Raw genomic sequence first — 16,158 nt, 5'->3', positions numbered from 1 at the left:
ATTTTGTTCAACCTTAAGAAAAAGAGGAAACATTTTTTAATTTGAAACCGGTAAAAATCGACACCAAAGTGTCGAAAAACTATGCTCGAAATCGACACTTACTCGTCGAAAAAAAGATTCAAAAAATTCGACATCAACAATATGTCGAATTTGATACGTAAAAATCGACACTGGGATGTCGAGTTTAAAGCAGAAAAGTCGACATTATGAATGTCGAATTCGCTACTACAAAATCGACATCTCAGTGTCGATTTTTACCTACCAAATTCGACGTGTACATGTCAACCGCGTCTGTGCAGGATGTTTTTCGGAAAAACAATATTGAATCGAAAAAACACATAAATGCATACCTTCTTGGGTTCTTCCACCGTAAAATCTTCTATGTTGATGTCTTCTGACTCCATATTTGCCATCTTTCGAAGACTGTTGAATTTTGATGATTTTGAATGTTTAGGTTTTTGTGGGTTCATGGAGGAGGAAGGAGAAATATTTTGTGGGTTTCTGAAGATGGAGAAGATGAGAGCTGGTATTGTGGTTTTGTGATAGATTTTTTTGTGGTTTTGAATTTTTGGTATTGCACATTTGGATTTTTCTATTTTTTTTAACAAGTTGGTGTATTATAGTACTTATACATTGAAAAAAAAAATAATTTGGTTTTGTACAAGTGAAATTAGTATTACATATAACCGCGGCCTAATATTAATAGTTCAAATTAGTTAACCAATAACGACTAAACATGTGAATGCATGTGTAATGAGAATAGGCCGAAACACATGTCTCCACAATGGAACAATAAGGAAGAGATATAATTATTATTGAATTGTCCACATGTCTTCTATTGAATGGAGTCAGTTTATATGCAATTAACGGGGCATCGGTTTTGTAGAACCTACACCTGGTGAAATACACCATGTAGTTTACACCATTGATCTACACACAAGAACACACACACACACACACTCATGTGTATCAGTGTATATGTGCTTAGCGAATATTTATTTTTATATATATCTACAGTTTAAAACCACATGGTGTATTTCACTATGATCTCATTAGCAACACGCCATCCATTGCTCCCATATAATTAGAATATCTCTTTTTTCTTTTCTTTTTTGATAAATTGAATTAGGATAGACGTTAAGAGGGGAAAATACACTTTTTGTACCTCAATTTTACATTTGGTCCTCATTATTCACAAGAAAATACAGATATAGTCTTTCATGTTTAAAGATATTAACATTTTTTGTTTTTAGTCAATTTTCCATTACTACCTAGCGAAATCAAACATGTGCCCGCCATCACTAGTGACAAAATAATGGTAAATTAATGCGATATTGAAACCTAAGGGACTAAATCTATTTTTTTTAAATAAAAAGGACCAAATGTGAAAAATCGAGGTACCGTGAGGGATGAAAAATGTATTTTTTTCGTTGTTCCGTCTTATTTAATGATTCAAGGACCTACTTTACGTAATTATTGAATGAAGAACATATCCAGTACTTAACTGCTTACGTGCCGTAATTGCATACCAAGAATTCGTATCGCTCTCTCAAATGTCTCTGAAAATAACTTTGAAATTAAAGATGTATTTTGCAAGCTCTAATTCCAGTTGAATTTCATTTTTGCCGGTCAGGAATTTATTCCGATCGTCATTTAAAGAAAGATTCACTAGAATCAAAGGGGTGTTTGTTACCAACCCTCATTAGGAGAGTTGGTACATAACCTTTACCAATAGGGTATATATATATATATGTGTGTGTGTGTGTGTGTGTGCGCGCGCGCGCGTATGTGTGTGTGTGTGTATTTAATATAATACTAGCGTTTTTCTCCTTGCGATGCACAAGATAGCATTTTAATAATCATAATAATAATAATAATAATAATAATAATAATAATAATAATAATAATAATAATAATAATAATAATAATAATAATAATAATAATAATAATAATAATAATAATAATAATAATAATAATAATAATAATAATAATAATAATAATAATAATAATAATAATAATAATAATAATAATAATAATAATAATAATTATAATGATATATTATTATTATTATTATTATTATTATTATTATTATTATTATTATTATTATTATTATTATTATTATTATTATTATTATTATTATTATTATTATTATTATTATTATTATTATTAAAAAAATATAGATGTAGTGGATTATGATTGTGCTAGCCCAGATTTGGTGTTAAAGTAATTAGAAAAAAAATGGCTCCAAAATAGGAGATAAAAAATTATATGTACACATAAATTATTTTATTTTTACTAATGTGTCATTAGGGTTTTATACGTTGCCCTAGCGTTTCTTTCTTTTATATATACTAGCATTTTTCCCCCGTGCGATGCACGGGATATTATTTCTAATGTGGAAAATAATCAATTTAATGCATAATAAGAAAATATCATACACTAAATTTAACATAGTAAAATTTAATAATATAGTATTATTCATATTTTATATAACATTGATTTTTTAAAATCTGGCATATTAAGATTTATAATCCAAATATATAGATTAAGATTTAAAAAATCGTATTTCTATCTTTATCTCTTAAGATTTGAGATATATTGATGAAAAATCGGAGATTGACAATTGTTAAAAATTATAATTTGAAATTAGTAGAGAAAAAAAAATATTAAAAATAAATAATTACATAAATACCATTAGGGTTGTTAGGGTTGCCCAGCGTTTCTTTCTTTTATATATAAGATTAATATAAGATATATGTGCAAATTACGGCCACCCCTGTGTTATAGTCAAATTACAGAAAAAAACCCCATGTTTGGGTAATTATAGCCACCCTCTTTTTAAATATTTTGACATAAAACTTATGTAACTCGGTTATTTACCAAACAAAATCGTATAATCAGTTCGGTAAACGGTATGAAATGTTGGCGTACCAAAATTTCGGTTCGGTTTACCGATTTAACATCCCTAAATTTACCTCTGGAGGAGTAAATATAGAGGGATTTGGTACATGGTTTTTCAACACAAGGGGAAATATGAAATATAGAGGGATTTGGTACATGGTTTTTATTGTAGAGGGTAAATATCACTTAATTATTTTTGAAATTACAATATATGTTTAATTATTTTTTACATATTAATAGTGAAATAAATTATAATCATAAAATTCAAATAAAAAATCTAATAAACTTTGGTATAATCAAATTAGTTACAATGTTTTCGATTAAAATAAAGAAATAAATAATATTTGTGAATATAATATAATGTACTAATTCCTAAAACCCTCCTATGTTATGTTTTGTCATTTTACATTTTTAGTCTCGAATTTAATTTTATTTGGACGAAATTGTAAGAATAAAGTGATATTGGAGTTAAAATAATAATATAAGTAAAACGAAGGGGTTAATCTACATTGTCACGTGCCTCGCATGTGACTTTTCCGTCCAAGCTAACAGCAATTTTAAACGGTAGACGAAAATTGTAGAAAAACTCGTTATTTGAGGACCAATAATTTCGTGCAAAAAAAAAAAGTTGAAGGACCAAAATTAAAAATGGTGCATAATATAGGGACCAAAACTGTAATTATCCCTTTGTTTTGTGAAAACCTATGCTAATTTTGGGGAAATTACATTTTATGTCCCTAAACTATACCACTAAAATGATTATTGTCCTCAAACTTTTGCATCCCCGAAATATATCCTCAAATTTGCCACTTTTTAGCAATTTGTACTCGGCCGTTAACTTTGCCAGTCAAGTTAAACGGAATGTCACATGTGGCACACATGATGTCAACCAGGCTTACACCCTACATTGATTTCGCTGATTGAACATATACGTGGAGTGACACATCACTCTCCCCCTATTTCAATATAAAAATCCCTAATTTCTCATTACCTAATTCACTGAACCCGATCCGATAAATCCCAACCTCGAAATACTAGCAGAAATCTTCAAATTGAGGTGAAATTCGGCATAAAAAAAAATCGTCTAACACTAATTTCGCAAATAATCGAATATTTGTGGAACTGAAACATCGCAATCGACCAATAATCTTCGATTTTAGTAAGTTTCTTCAAAGTTCTTATCTTTGAACTTCGGTTTTAGGAATTTCGAATTTGTTATGGGTTTCTGACTTCTGAATTCTGTATGATTTTGAACAAGACTGGAGATCTAATTGTAAATTGGGAGTGTGTTTACGGGATTGAAAGACATTTTGAGATGCGATGTCTAGGGTTTCAGGTGTGAAAAGTGAAGTGAGAATTGGGGATCTAAGAAATTTTAAAATTGGTTTTAAATCGACTGATTTATGTGTCAGCTCGACATTCGACAGACACGTCGGCATCACGTGCGCCACACGTGACAACTTGACTGGCGAAGTTAACGACGGAACACAAATTGTTAAAAAGTGACAAGTTTGAGGTCATATTTCGTGAATACAAAAGTTAAAGAACAAAATATTTTAGTGGTAAAGTTTAGGGACATAAAATGTAATTTTCCTGCTTATTTTGAAAAAAGATAAAATCCTAAACGATATAGTCACTAATATATGGTGTGTATTTGTGGCATATGTTAAAGCATTTTCATGGGCTTCAACTAAAAGTAAATTATTTTCATAGGTTTCAACTAAAAGTATATATAAAATAGGCTAAGACGCTAAGTATAATATAAATTAGGTGGAACAAGTAGATTAATTTATATAGATAGCTGCAGCGTACTGCACGTTACAAATGCTAAAAAGCGAAAAGGACAACTCATCGGCAATTTTCGACTACATTACGGTTGAAGCTTTATTAGTCGGAGTTAAACGAAATTCATTTTGTCGTAAAATGTCTCTCATAGCTGCAATATTCATGTGCTCTATGATGCTTGCGAATATCAACGCGCAATCAACTAATTCGAAACAACCGCTCCCACCATTCTCTTGTGACTCAACCACTAATCCATCTACAAAGTCGTATCCATTCTGCAACGTTGATTCGCCAATCGGAAAACGGGCCCACGACTTGGTCTCGCGTCTCACATTGAACGAAAAAATCTCCCAGCTCGTTAATAAGGCATCGGCAATCCCAAGGCTAGGTATACCCTACTACCAATGGTGGTCGGAGGCTCTGCATGGAGTAGCCGGTACCTTGTCTGTCGATAGTGGCTTCTTTTTTAACGGGACTATCCGCGCGGCGACTAGTTTTCCTCAAGTTATACTCACCGCCGCCACCTTTGATGCCCATCTTTGGTATCGAATAGCCAAGGTAAATTATGTTGAATGACCATCTAAACCAAAAGCTTAAATTATTAGTAAAATATGTATCATTTAATATTAATATCTCCAATACGCCCCCTCAAGTGCAGGATTTGGCCCGACTCTGATAGCATGTTGAATGACTATCTCTACCAAAAGCTTAAGCTATCAGTGAAATGTATCATTTAATATTAATATCTCCAATAAATTAGTCATGAAATATAGTAAAGTTATTGTGATATCCATTATCGGGATTTTACGCATATGCATGATACTAAAAATCAATTGTGCTAGCTTCTAACACGTATATATATGAGTATGCATTTGAAGGTGATCGGGACGGAGGGTCGAGCAATATACAATGAAGGGGAGGCGACGGGCATGACGTTTTGGTCACCCAACATTAATATTTTCCGAGATCCGAGGTGGGGAAGGGGGCAAGAGACACCTGGCGAAGACCCTTTCATGACAAGTAAATATGCGGTCTCGTTTGTTCGCGGAATCCAAGGTGACAGCTTCGAAGGCGGTGACCTCAAAGACGGCCGTCTTCTAGCCTCTGCATGCTGCAAACATCTCACTGCCTATGATTTGGAGAGTTGGAACGGAAATAGTCGTTTTACGTTCGACGCTCATGTATGTATCTCTTTCATCACTAGACATTTAATATATATATATATATATATATATATATATATATATATATATATATATATATATATATATATATATATATATATATATATATATATATATATATATATATATAATATATTGCAGAGAAATGTGAGGATTAATTAAGTGCATTTCTAAGGGAAAAAATATTTACTTTGTCCTTTTTCGGTTTAATTAGCAAAATCCCATGAACTAAGGTTAAATTAATAGAAAAAAATAAAATTTGAATTTTGTCAATTTCTATCCAAATTTTCTGATCTGGGAACAATTTTTTTAATTCTAGTTTTAAAAAATTTCACATCGATTTTGGCGGATTTTTTCAGAACCAAATTAGAATTAGTTATCCACTCCCGAAAAAATAATGTTTTTTCAAAGTGTTAATTATACCCCTAACTAGGGGTGGTAAACGAGCCGAGCCGGCTCGAACTCGAGCTCACGAGTTCGAGCTTTGGACGAGGTCGAGCTCGAGCCCAAATATAGTTGTTCGCCAGCTCGCGAGCTGGTGTTTTTTTTTTTTTTTTTCAATGTTTTATATATTATATATTATTATTATTATTATTATTATTATTATTATTATTATTATTATTATTATTATTATTATTATTATTATTATTATTATTATTATTATTATTATTATTATTATTATTATTATTATTATTATTTATTATTATTATTATTATTAATAATATAAAATATTATAATAATAATATAAAAATAACATTAAAAATTTAAAAATATATATAACTACAGTTTTTTATTTATTTTATAATTTTTTTTCATTATACTATAAATATTTTTTAATAAAAAATTAATAATAAAAAAAAAAGTAAAAAACATAAAAAAATAAAAACATAATGAGCTCGAGCTCGTCAAAATTGGCTCGAGCTTGAGCTCGAGCCCAAAAAAAATAACTCGATGAGCTCGAGCTCGAGCTCGAGCCTGCCAAAACAGCCTAGCTCGGCTCGTTCACACCCCTACCCCTAACATTGTTAATTTCAATATTTTTTTTCTTTTTTCTTATTCTGCATTTTATTTATTAAAGAAAATATCAGGGTCAGTTTAGTCAATTCATGTAAGTCAACAGCCAATTTCGAAAAAAGGGCAGTGTGCTTTGTCAAACAAAACATATGAGAGTCTTTGCTAAATTTTTTAACACAGATTTTTTCGGCAATTCGAAATTACGTAATGTTTTTAATTAACTCTTAGGGTGTTTCTCATAAACTACTTTCCTTATTTTGTTAAAGGTTACAAAGCAGGATATGGCAGATACATATCAGCCACCTTTCAAAAGCTGTGTAGAACAAGGCCGAGCGAGCGGGATTATGTGTGCTTATAATCTCGTAAATGGTGTTCCCAATTGTGCTGATTACGATTTACTAACGAAAACAGCTCGTCGCGAATGGGGATTCCAAGGGTATCTTCTTTAATAACTTGAAAAATCACTTTCCTTCTTGTACATCTAATGTCTCTAACATCACCGTAAACGAACAGGTACATAACATCTGATTGTGGTGCAGTCTCTCTTCTCTATGGTACGCAAAATTATTCGAAATCACACGAAGATGCTGTAGCAGATGTGCTTAAAGCAGGTAACATGTGCCCTTTTTCATTTTTTTTAAAAGAATTATTTGTACGCATGGTTGTTAAATCGTAAATCGAATTGAAATCGATATGCAAAAAATTCAAATCGTAAGTCCAATCGAATCGTAAATCGTAAGATTGTATTCTTTCAAAAATAATATAGATAATAATTATATATAAATATTTTAAAGAAATTATATAATGTTATAAGAAATGTATATGTCGTTTAAAATTTATAAAGTCAAACTATAACAGTTGTATCTTGAAGAATATAAAGAATTGATTGAATTAAATATAAATAAATAAATGATGTAATACAAGCTCACTTATGCTATTAAAATCGGTGACGTGTGAGAAATTCAAGTAAAAATACAAATGTCTCTTGGGAACTAATTAAAATAAATAATATTTATTTATAGAAAACTGAATTAAACTTATTCCAACTTATTTGGGGTTGTCTAGGGTCCGAGAGGGTTGTACTACTCGGACCCAAACGATTGAAGATCAACCAATAAAATTGTGACACGTATGATTAGTACGAACCCCATTAAAAAAAGTACGAACCCTGGATTACGGTTGAAATTACATAAAAACCCTTTTTAATTAAAATAAAAAATATAATTAGAAAAATCAATAATTTACAAGCTTATTACAATCTAATTATTACGATCTAATTATTCTCATTAAACCCTAATCTCTTCAATTCTTTTTTTTTCTTTGTCTATTCATCGTCTGAAAAAAAGAGAAAAAACAAATCGTCCCTAATCTCTTCAATCCTTTTTTTTCTTTGTCTATTCATCGTCTGAAAAAGGGAGAAAATACAAATCGTCGCCATCATCATCAATAAAAATCGTCGCCCATCATCATCAATAAAAATAAAAATCATCTTCATCAATCGTTCATTTCGGGCAGGGATATAGTCGAGGTATAATCTTTCTTCTCTTCTCTACGAATAAAGGAAAACAAGAAAGTTAAGGTGTAGGGTTTTGATTTTTGTGTGTTTTCTAATTCATGAATTGGACAAATCCATATATAACTGTGTTTCGTGTAGTTATTGTGTACAGGAAAACAAAATTGACATCTGGGGTTAGCAAAGATTTAGACGGTTGTTTTTATCGGTTTATCAATTGATTTCTTCAATTAATTTATTCAACTACGTGTTTGATTGATTTTTCTTAACAATCTATTTGGAGTTGGGCTTATTGAAGGATTTGCGTGTTAATGATTAATTACAGTTCACACCATACTTGGTGTTCTAGTTTGTCGTTTTTTGTCAGTATGAGAGGTCGACAATTGAGATTCCATTCCATGAATTTTACAGAAAACCAGACATTAGTCTTCAAGTTCAGCCGCAAAAAAAAGCCTTCAAGCCAAAGCTCCGAGAATCCTTCGGTTTACTCTTTCCCTTGTCTTCGATTTTCTTCAAAGGGGTAAGGACTCTAGTCTTTACTGAATCAATGATAAATAATAAGATATGTTTATGTGTTGAATTGATTTATATGTTTAGGAATCGAATTTAGGGATCTAGGTCAAGAAATATAGATTTCAATGAACCCTAATTCGAAATTCAGATTCGTAGCCCCATCTTCCAGTTCATGTTTCATCAATGATTTATTTTATGAAAATTATGAAATTAAATGTGCATGCTGATGTTTCTCTTAACTTCGTTTTGATATATGGTATGCGTAAATCAGAATTATATTGGTCAAGTTATGAACCATTTTCCGAAACTGCACAATTTCTGAGTCATCTATGAATTATGTGTTAAATTAGATTTTATCTTATTTTGATTCATGAGATTCTAATTGGATATGATTATAGACTTATAAATCTGATTCTCAATGAAATTTCTCGATCGTAAGTTCTACTTCATTGAAAATTAGTCGAATTTAATCTCTTGTTTTTAGCAGATAACTTTGATTTTGGTTTTTTTCCCTTATGTTATTTCTTCCGATTAGTATGATTTATTATGTTTAATTATGATTTATCTGATGGGATTAGATTTAAATACCTTGGGTATGAGTTGTAACAGATAATGCAAAATTGGTACTCTGTAATGAACATCAATACACCGGATATAATAGTTGAGTGGCTAGAAATTCCCTTATTAAATTCAAATCATATCAAATGTGGAGCATTTATATTGTTCTTCGATTTGTTTTAGAAGAAGAATAAAAAATGTTTGTTTATGTGGTTGCGGGAAAAAATGTGAAGGGAATGTTTGTTTGAGTATAAACGTAATTATGTGGCATTTAACAATTTAATACCTGCTAGAATTTTTGTTTGTTTGTTTGTTTGAGTATAAATTATAATTAAATACCTGCTAGAATTTTTTTTTATCCTATATTAGAAATTTTAGTGAAAATCCTTTCATTTGTTTTTTCAAAATTATATGTTGTAGGTACGATGGATTTTGATACTACAAATGAGAAACCAATTTCACCTTCTAATAACGACGAAAGTAATTGCATGAATGACAGTAAGAATGATGATATCCACTATCGTGGTATTAATGATATAGGTGGTTCAGTTGATTTCAATTTTGATAATATCAATGAGGATGCGGTCAGACAACTAGTATTCGAAAGTCTTGATGATGCAGAGAAATTCTACACAACGTACGCCGGTGTAGTTGGTTTTGGCATTAGGAAACAAGGTGTAAAACGCAAAACCGCTGATGACATCATAAAGTACAGGGAATGGGTGTGCACATGCGAGGGATTCCGCAGACGACCGAAAGACGACTATACTAGAAAGCGAGAGGCAAAAGTGGTGACCAGGTGTGCTTGTATAGCATGCTTTCGTGTTGCACATGACCGTTTTTCAGGGCATTATTCAGTGACAAAGTTTGAGCCTCAACATAATCACGATTTACGAGGTTACAAGAAGAGGTACAAAATTTACTAGTTTATTTTAGTCGCAACTTTTATTGTTAGTTGCATCAATTTTTTAAAATTCATAATTTGATTCCATTAATAGGTACATTTCAATGCCCGACAAGTGCATGCTGAATTTAATTACAGATGCCGGGTTTAGGCCGTGCCAAGCTATGGATTTGTTGGAGCAACTTGTTGGGGGTGTTGGAGAAATGTCTTTCACAAGAAAGGATGGTTACAATTGGTTGAACAGTATGCGGTTAAAAAGAATTGAAGGTGGTGATGTGAACACGTCATTAGCTTTATTTGAAAGCATGAAAATAAAAGATAGCAATTTTTTTTACAAATACACAGTGAATGATCAAGGGGCACTTTCAAAACTTTTTTGGTGCGATGGAGCTTCGAGGGCTGAGTATGAATTATTTGGCGATGTCTTAATATTCGACAGTACGTATAAGACAAACAAGTATTTTTATCCTCTAGTTATTTTTTCTGGTACCAACAATCACGGTTCGACGTTTATTTTTGGTGCATCTTTTATGTACAACGAGACAATTGAATCATATCGATGGTTGTTGCAAACATTTCTTGAGGCAATGAATGGCAAAGTTCCGGGTTCTGTGTTAACAGATCAGGACTCATCTATGGTAGCAGCAATTTCATCAGAATTTCCTGGAGCGAAACATAGGCTTTGTAGTTGGCATCTTGGGAGAAATGTCCGACAAAATATAAAAGTGGCAGATTTTTGTTCTGATTTTATGAGATTATTGAAGGAACCGTGCTCCATTGACGAGTTTGAGATAAGTTGGCTTAACATGGTTGAGATGTATGAGGTTGCAGAAAAGCAATGGGTTATTGACATGTACAATAAAAAAGAAATGTGGGCAGAGGCATATTTTCGTGGACATTTTATGGCCATGGCATGTACAACTCAGAGGGCTGAATCTATGAACTCACTGGTCAAACCTGCGGTCACCCAAAGAATGAGTTTTGCCGAGTTTGTAAATCAATTTCAACGCAAGATACAAGGGTTAAGAAGTTATTTCCTTAGTCAGCAAGACAATTTAGAGAAATTCAAGCCTGCTGTCAGAGTGAGTCCTCTTCAAGGGCTTGAGAAACATGCTGCTAGTATATGCACGAAGCATATTTTCTTTATGATACGCGAGGAGATTGAAGCAGAGCAAGGTCTTTTGGTGGAAAGTTATATTAAGATAAGTGAAGAACATTGTAAATTTGTATTTAAAAATTACAACAAACCTGATGATGCACGGTATTATGTAACTGTTGACAAGTTTAACGGTAACTTCGTGTGCAGTTGCCTGAAGCTTGAGTCTGAGGGCGTGCCCTGCCGACATATCATATCGTCCTTCAAGTTTATGCGTATGACAGAGTTTCCAGAAAAAAGTATACATCCTCGTTGGCTTCTTGATGCGGGTAAAATACTGAAAAGTAAGTTTTATGAAGCTACCCCAGTAGTTGGACGTCAACAAGCACGTTTTGCGCATTTAAATAAGGAGTTCCTTAAATTGTCTTACCTATCATCTCACACGGAGTCCAAATTTGTTGACTGCCTCACGCAAGTAAAAAAAATTTCCAATGAGTCGGCCGAAGAATTCTCAAAGCACGGCGTCAGTACTGATAACATATCTTTTGAAAATGTTGACGATCCCCCAGTATGTGCAAAATCTAGCAATGTCAATGATCCTAAAAAAATAAAGACGAGAGGGGCAAGTCGTGCCAAGCAACAAAAATGTAGTTTTTGCGGGTATGTGTGTCCTTTGAGTTTGTTTTAAGCAAACTCATGTCTTATAATATTTATTGTTTTCAATAGTACTTATTGTTTGTTATGCTATATTTTTTAAAGGGAGCTTGGGCATAAAGCTAGCACATGTATTTCTAATCCCGGCACTGCCTCTCGACGTACTAATGCTCATGCCAAGAAGTCAAGACCTAAAAGAAGTAGTGGTAAACAACAAGAATGTTCTCAAAATTCAGGAGAAACATCTAGTAGTTTTATATTTTGATGTTTTTCTTCATTTTTTGAATAGCTATTGAAATTTTGATTTTCTTTTTATCAACTGAAATTTATACGGTTTATTTCCAGCTACTTTATTGATTTGTGTTGCATGTCTTTTTAGATCACAACTTATGTCTATTTATGGGCAAATTTTTGTTACAATTTAAAGCTCATTGGTTATTGAACTTTATGTGTGCAATAATAATCAATTTCATTGAGGCAGATCACAACTTATGTCTATTTATTTGGCAAATTTTTGTTTCAATTTAAAGCTCAGTGGTTATTGAATTTGATGTGTGCTATAATAATATTGAATTGATTGAGGCGATTCCAAAAAATATTGAATTGGATATCTGCCTTTTGATATTTACAATTCGATGATAACATGTGAATATATTTATTTAGTAGCACTTTTACCTCTAGAAATCCTATTCAGCTAATTTTAATGATCGAATAGTTAAGTTGATCCTATTTAATTACCAGCATGTTTGTGTGAGCTTGATTAGATAACAAGTTTTTAACATGACCTTTTTGAACCAATCATGTGCCAGTGAACCAGATTGCGTATTTTATGAAGAAGATTGTAATGTTGAGGAAGCAGTGAAATCGGATAGCATATTTCAGAAATTTAGAAACCGAAGGAAAAAAAAAATATTTGGCCGAATGTGCAACTAATCATAACAATACCACGAACCAACCACGGTAGCACAAACTTAAAAAACTCAAAAATCCAAATTGAATAAAAATCCAGTCTTCGGATACATGTGCAACTAATCATAAACAAGAAGGAAAAAAATACGGAGTATATGAGTCAAATTTCGAAGCAGAAAAATAATTTTGTTTATCAAACTCCATAATGCATACGTGAGTAAACTGCCCATGGAGATCATAAGCTAGAATTCAATAATACCTGTCAAGGCATAACAAACAAATGAATTAATCCTACTTGTACCTTGAAAGAACTACAATAATATAAAATGTAATACATAGATAACATAAGTACAATATAATTGTACTTACTACTATCGAACGTCTAGATCAAGCACAGAAAATCCTATCTCGGCCAAGCAAACCTATTATGTTCGGTTATGTAGAGATCATAGGCAAGTTGTTGTCGGGCACCGATCGATTGTTCCTAATATGAAATAGATTCATTAGAACAACATTAAAATGAGGATGTTTATAGACATTAAAGTTGTAAAGTATCTAATAACAATGTTTACGTCTGATAATTGTTTTGCCCCCATCTCAAACATCATTATCAAGCAAACATATAGTCCGCAATCGTACCTGTCATATTAGTCACACTAGTTAATGGTGATAAATAAAATACTGACAATTTAACATATTATTATTATTATATATATACCCGTTTGGTTGTCTAGGAACCCAGTCTGGATATTCATAACTGAAACTATCTTTTATGTTTTTTATTGCGTACTCCTTTGGTCTCCATTTTTGTATCAAATGCTCCATTCGAATAATCTGCAATTATAAAAATATATAAATAGGACAATTTGAATTATGCTTAGACATAATTTTAAATATTTAACCAACCACTTGATCGAGTAAATCTCTCCTATAATCATTTGATTTTCTCGATGCTGCTGAATCACAAATGTTGACCTCTTTGTTATCAAAGTCAATAATTGCAAGGAACCAGTGACCACGGAGATCATTTACTGGTAAGTATATCTGATAACAATCATCCATTCAACTTGTACAATAATCAATGGTGTTTATGATATGCTCATCGGGAAAATTTCCAGTCAAACAAAGTTGCTGCAACAAAATAAATTATGAATACTTATAATACAAAAACTGAAAATTTTATCTAATGGCGTTATTGAAAAATTAGATTAAACATAGACATACGGCAAATATTGCAGGGAAGTACCATCGAGCATCTTCCATTCTACCCTCTATACTATTTCGTGTGCACAAAAATGCTACACAATCTATTACCTACATTTCAAATATTTTATTTCTGTACAGTTAGTAGACAAGTCTCAAAATATTATTGGTTAAAAAAAGGAAAAAGAAAAGGGTTATGAGCATGCTTACAATTCCATCTATGAACACACAAGGCTTCAAGCCCATCAAGTTCTTCCTGTTGCATCCTCGTCCTCCAAAGTTTATCACCCAAGTACTGCCAAATTATATGAGAGAAAAGAAAATTATATTTTTTTTTATTAAACATGCATATTAATTTTTTTTGCCTTACCTCTGATCCAAGTTTGGATCAAACAAGAATTTGATTATGGCGTCGAAGTCTGCTCCTACAGGGTTTATTGGACTTTCTTTCTCTTTTGCGCTAATAAGTTGTTCATTCTCGTGGATGTAAATGATATCTTCCTCTATTTGTTTCTCCAACACGGTATCTTTCTCTAATTTTTTTGCCAACACAGTATCTTTCTCTATTTTCTGCTTGAACGCAGTATCTTCTTCTATTTTTTTCTTCAATGCGATATCTTTCTCTATTTTTTGCTTCAACGCGGTATCTTCATCTATTTTTTTTTTCAATACGGTATCTACCTCGATTTTTTGTCCGGTAACGTTTGATGATATGTGTGCATTGTTTGCCTTGCGACATATTACATCCCATGTATCCCGTATCATTGATGGAATTTTTAACTCTAAAATTTTCAGTTCTTTAAGTACATCCTTGAATTTATCAACATTTTCTTGACTACTTGGCTGGTCTCCAAATTGATCTCCACTAGCAGATCGGGTGGCACATCGGATCAGCACCTCACCCATGGTATTCATTAACTGAGTCATTTGTTGCTCGAAACCACTTAATCGTGCACCAAACAACGATAATTGATTTCTTATGAAAAAGTCATCTTGTACATACTTTGCTTGTCTCTCGATATTACTTACTCGTGCAATCAACAACGACAATTGATTTTTTATGTCAGAGTCATCGTATGAAAAAGTCATGAACTCTTCACCCCTCACATCATGTATTTCGTTCAATTCATTTCCACTTGTATCAATATCTTCCTTTCTCACTTTCGTCTCATCCATGGGGTTCGGCGTGGAGATTTCATTCAAAGCAAAGTAGCATTCCTATAAAAAAGTTCGAACACAAAGTGTAAATATTCCCTTTTCAATAAAATATTCAAAATGTAGAAAAATATTTTAAATAAGCTACCATGGCATTCCAGTATGGAACATCTTTGTGTATATCATCGGTCAACGAATTAACCCTTTGTTTCGTTAAAAACGTTATGAAAGGCCTTTCAAATGCTAAATTAAAAACATAATGTGAACCAGGAGGACGTACGATCGCGAAGAAGAACACCTGTAAATGACCAAAAAAAAAAACAATTATTATTTCTATGAAACGAGTGTCTCAAATGTAATTATTGTACTGTATATCCTTGATTAAATTTTGATTAAATTTGTACCTGAAGAAAAATCAAAGATCCACCTATATATGCATGTTCTGTATTCTTCCACTTTCTGATTCCTTCATTTAGAGTTGTTCGGATGAGACCGGCCCAATTCAACTCTTTAATATTCTCTATGACAGCCAGTGGATTCAGATAATGTACCGGCAAGTTGTGTTGAGTACTTGGAAATAATACCGTGCCAAATAGTAATGCCAAGTACATCACCTTAAATTCGTCACCAGCACTAGTGCATTGTTTAAGACTCCCTACTAAAGTTACTATGTCTATACGTCCATCAATGATTTTAAAAAGATGTCCATATTTTTTCAGCCCGTCGGTGCCTTTAGTGTGTAGTATAATGGTTTGAGATGTTGCCGGTA

At 32.1% G+C, this 16,158-nt stretch overlaps 2 protein-coding genes and 1 long non-coding RNA gene across 4 annotated transcripts; 2 read left to right on the top strand and 1 right to left on the bottom strand.

Moving 5' to 3' along the window:
- The first annotated feature begins 4,802 nt into the window (after positions 1-4,802).
- On the top strand, positions 4,803-7,585 carry LOC148771530 (putative beta-D-xylosidase 7). The gene is made up of 4 exons (XM_088816029.1): positions 4,803-5,244; positions 5,565-5,867; positions 7,151-7,320; positions 7,398-7,585. Exons 1-4 carry the CDS (start codon positions 4,825-4,827, stop codon positions 7,558-7,560), a joined length of 1,056 nt encoding a protein of 351 aa, XP_088672155.1. The 5' UTR covers positions 4,803-4,824; the 3' UTR covers positions 7,561-7,585.
- Positions 7,586-8,173: 588 nt separating this feature from the next.
- LOC148771529 (protein FAR1-RELATED SEQUENCE 5-like) lies at positions 8,174-12,475 on the top strand. 2 transcript variants are annotated; one of them, XM_088815417.1, is made up of 6 exons: positions 8,174-8,412; positions 8,809-8,917; positions 9,889-10,378; positions 10,467-10,858; positions 10,994-12,128; positions 12,228-12,475. In XM_088815417.1, exons 3-6 carry the CDS (start codon positions 9,894-9,896, stop codon positions 12,385-12,387), a joined length of 2,172 nt encoding a protein of 723 aa, XP_088671543.1. In that variant the 5' UTR covers positions 8,174-8,412; positions 8,809-8,917; positions 9,889-9,893; the 3' UTR covers positions 12,388-12,475. The 2 variants fall into 2 exon arrangements, with proteins under 2 accessions (XP_088671543.1, XP_088671542.1); XM_088815416.1 differs by having other exon boundaries at positions 8,175-8,412; positions 10,467-12,128.
- A 972-nt stretch (positions 12,476-13,447) lies between these two features.
- Positions 13,448-13,923, bottom strand: LOC148771528 (uncharacterized). The gene is made up of 3 exons (XR_016030475.1): positions 13,750-13,923; positions 13,604-13,670; positions 13,448-13,515 (listed from the first exon to the last, which is right to left on the bottom strand). It is a non-coding gene; the product is annotated as an uncharacterized LOC148771528 (long non-coding RNA).
- Positions 13,924-16,158: the final 2,235 nt, after the last annotated feature.

The sequence above is a fragment of the Erythranthe guttata genome, chromosome 3 (genome assembly GCF_056151865.1).
Source record: "Erythranthe guttata isolate IM_541 chromosome 3, IM_541, whole genome shotgun sequence".
NCBI classification, from domain to species: domain Eukaryota; kingdom Viridiplantae; phylum Streptophyta; class Magnoliopsida; order Lamiales; family Phrymaceae; genus Erythranthe; species Erythranthe guttata.
The sequence above is the reverse complement of the archived record's forward strand: the minus strand, read 5'-3'. Positions and strand labels throughout refer to the sequence as shown.

Coding starts and splice junctions, on each gene's coding strand:
- LOC148771529 (XM_088815416.1), top strand. CDS start 9,894: ATGGATTTTGATACTACAAATGAGAAACCAATTTCACCTTCTAATAAC. Junction 10,379..10,466: donor TTACGAGGTTACAAGAAGAG/GTACAAAATTTA, acceptor TTCCATTAATAG/GTACATTTCAATGCCCGACA. Junction 12,129..12,227: donor CAAAAATGTAGTTTTTGCGG/GTATGTGTGTCC, acceptor TATTTTTTAAAG/GGAGCTTGGGCATAAAGCTA.
- LOC148771530 (XM_088816029.1), top strand. CDS start 4,825: ATGTCTCTCATAGCTGCAATATTCATGTGCTCTATGATGCTTGCGAAT. Junction 5,245..5,564: donor TTTGGTATCGAATAGCCAAG/GTAAATTATGTT, acceptor ATGCATTTGAAG/GTGATCGGGACGGAGGGTCG. Junction 5,868..7,150: donor GTTTTACGTTCGACGCTCAT/GTATGTATCTCT, acceptor ATTTTGTTAAAG/GTTACAAAGCAGGATATGGC.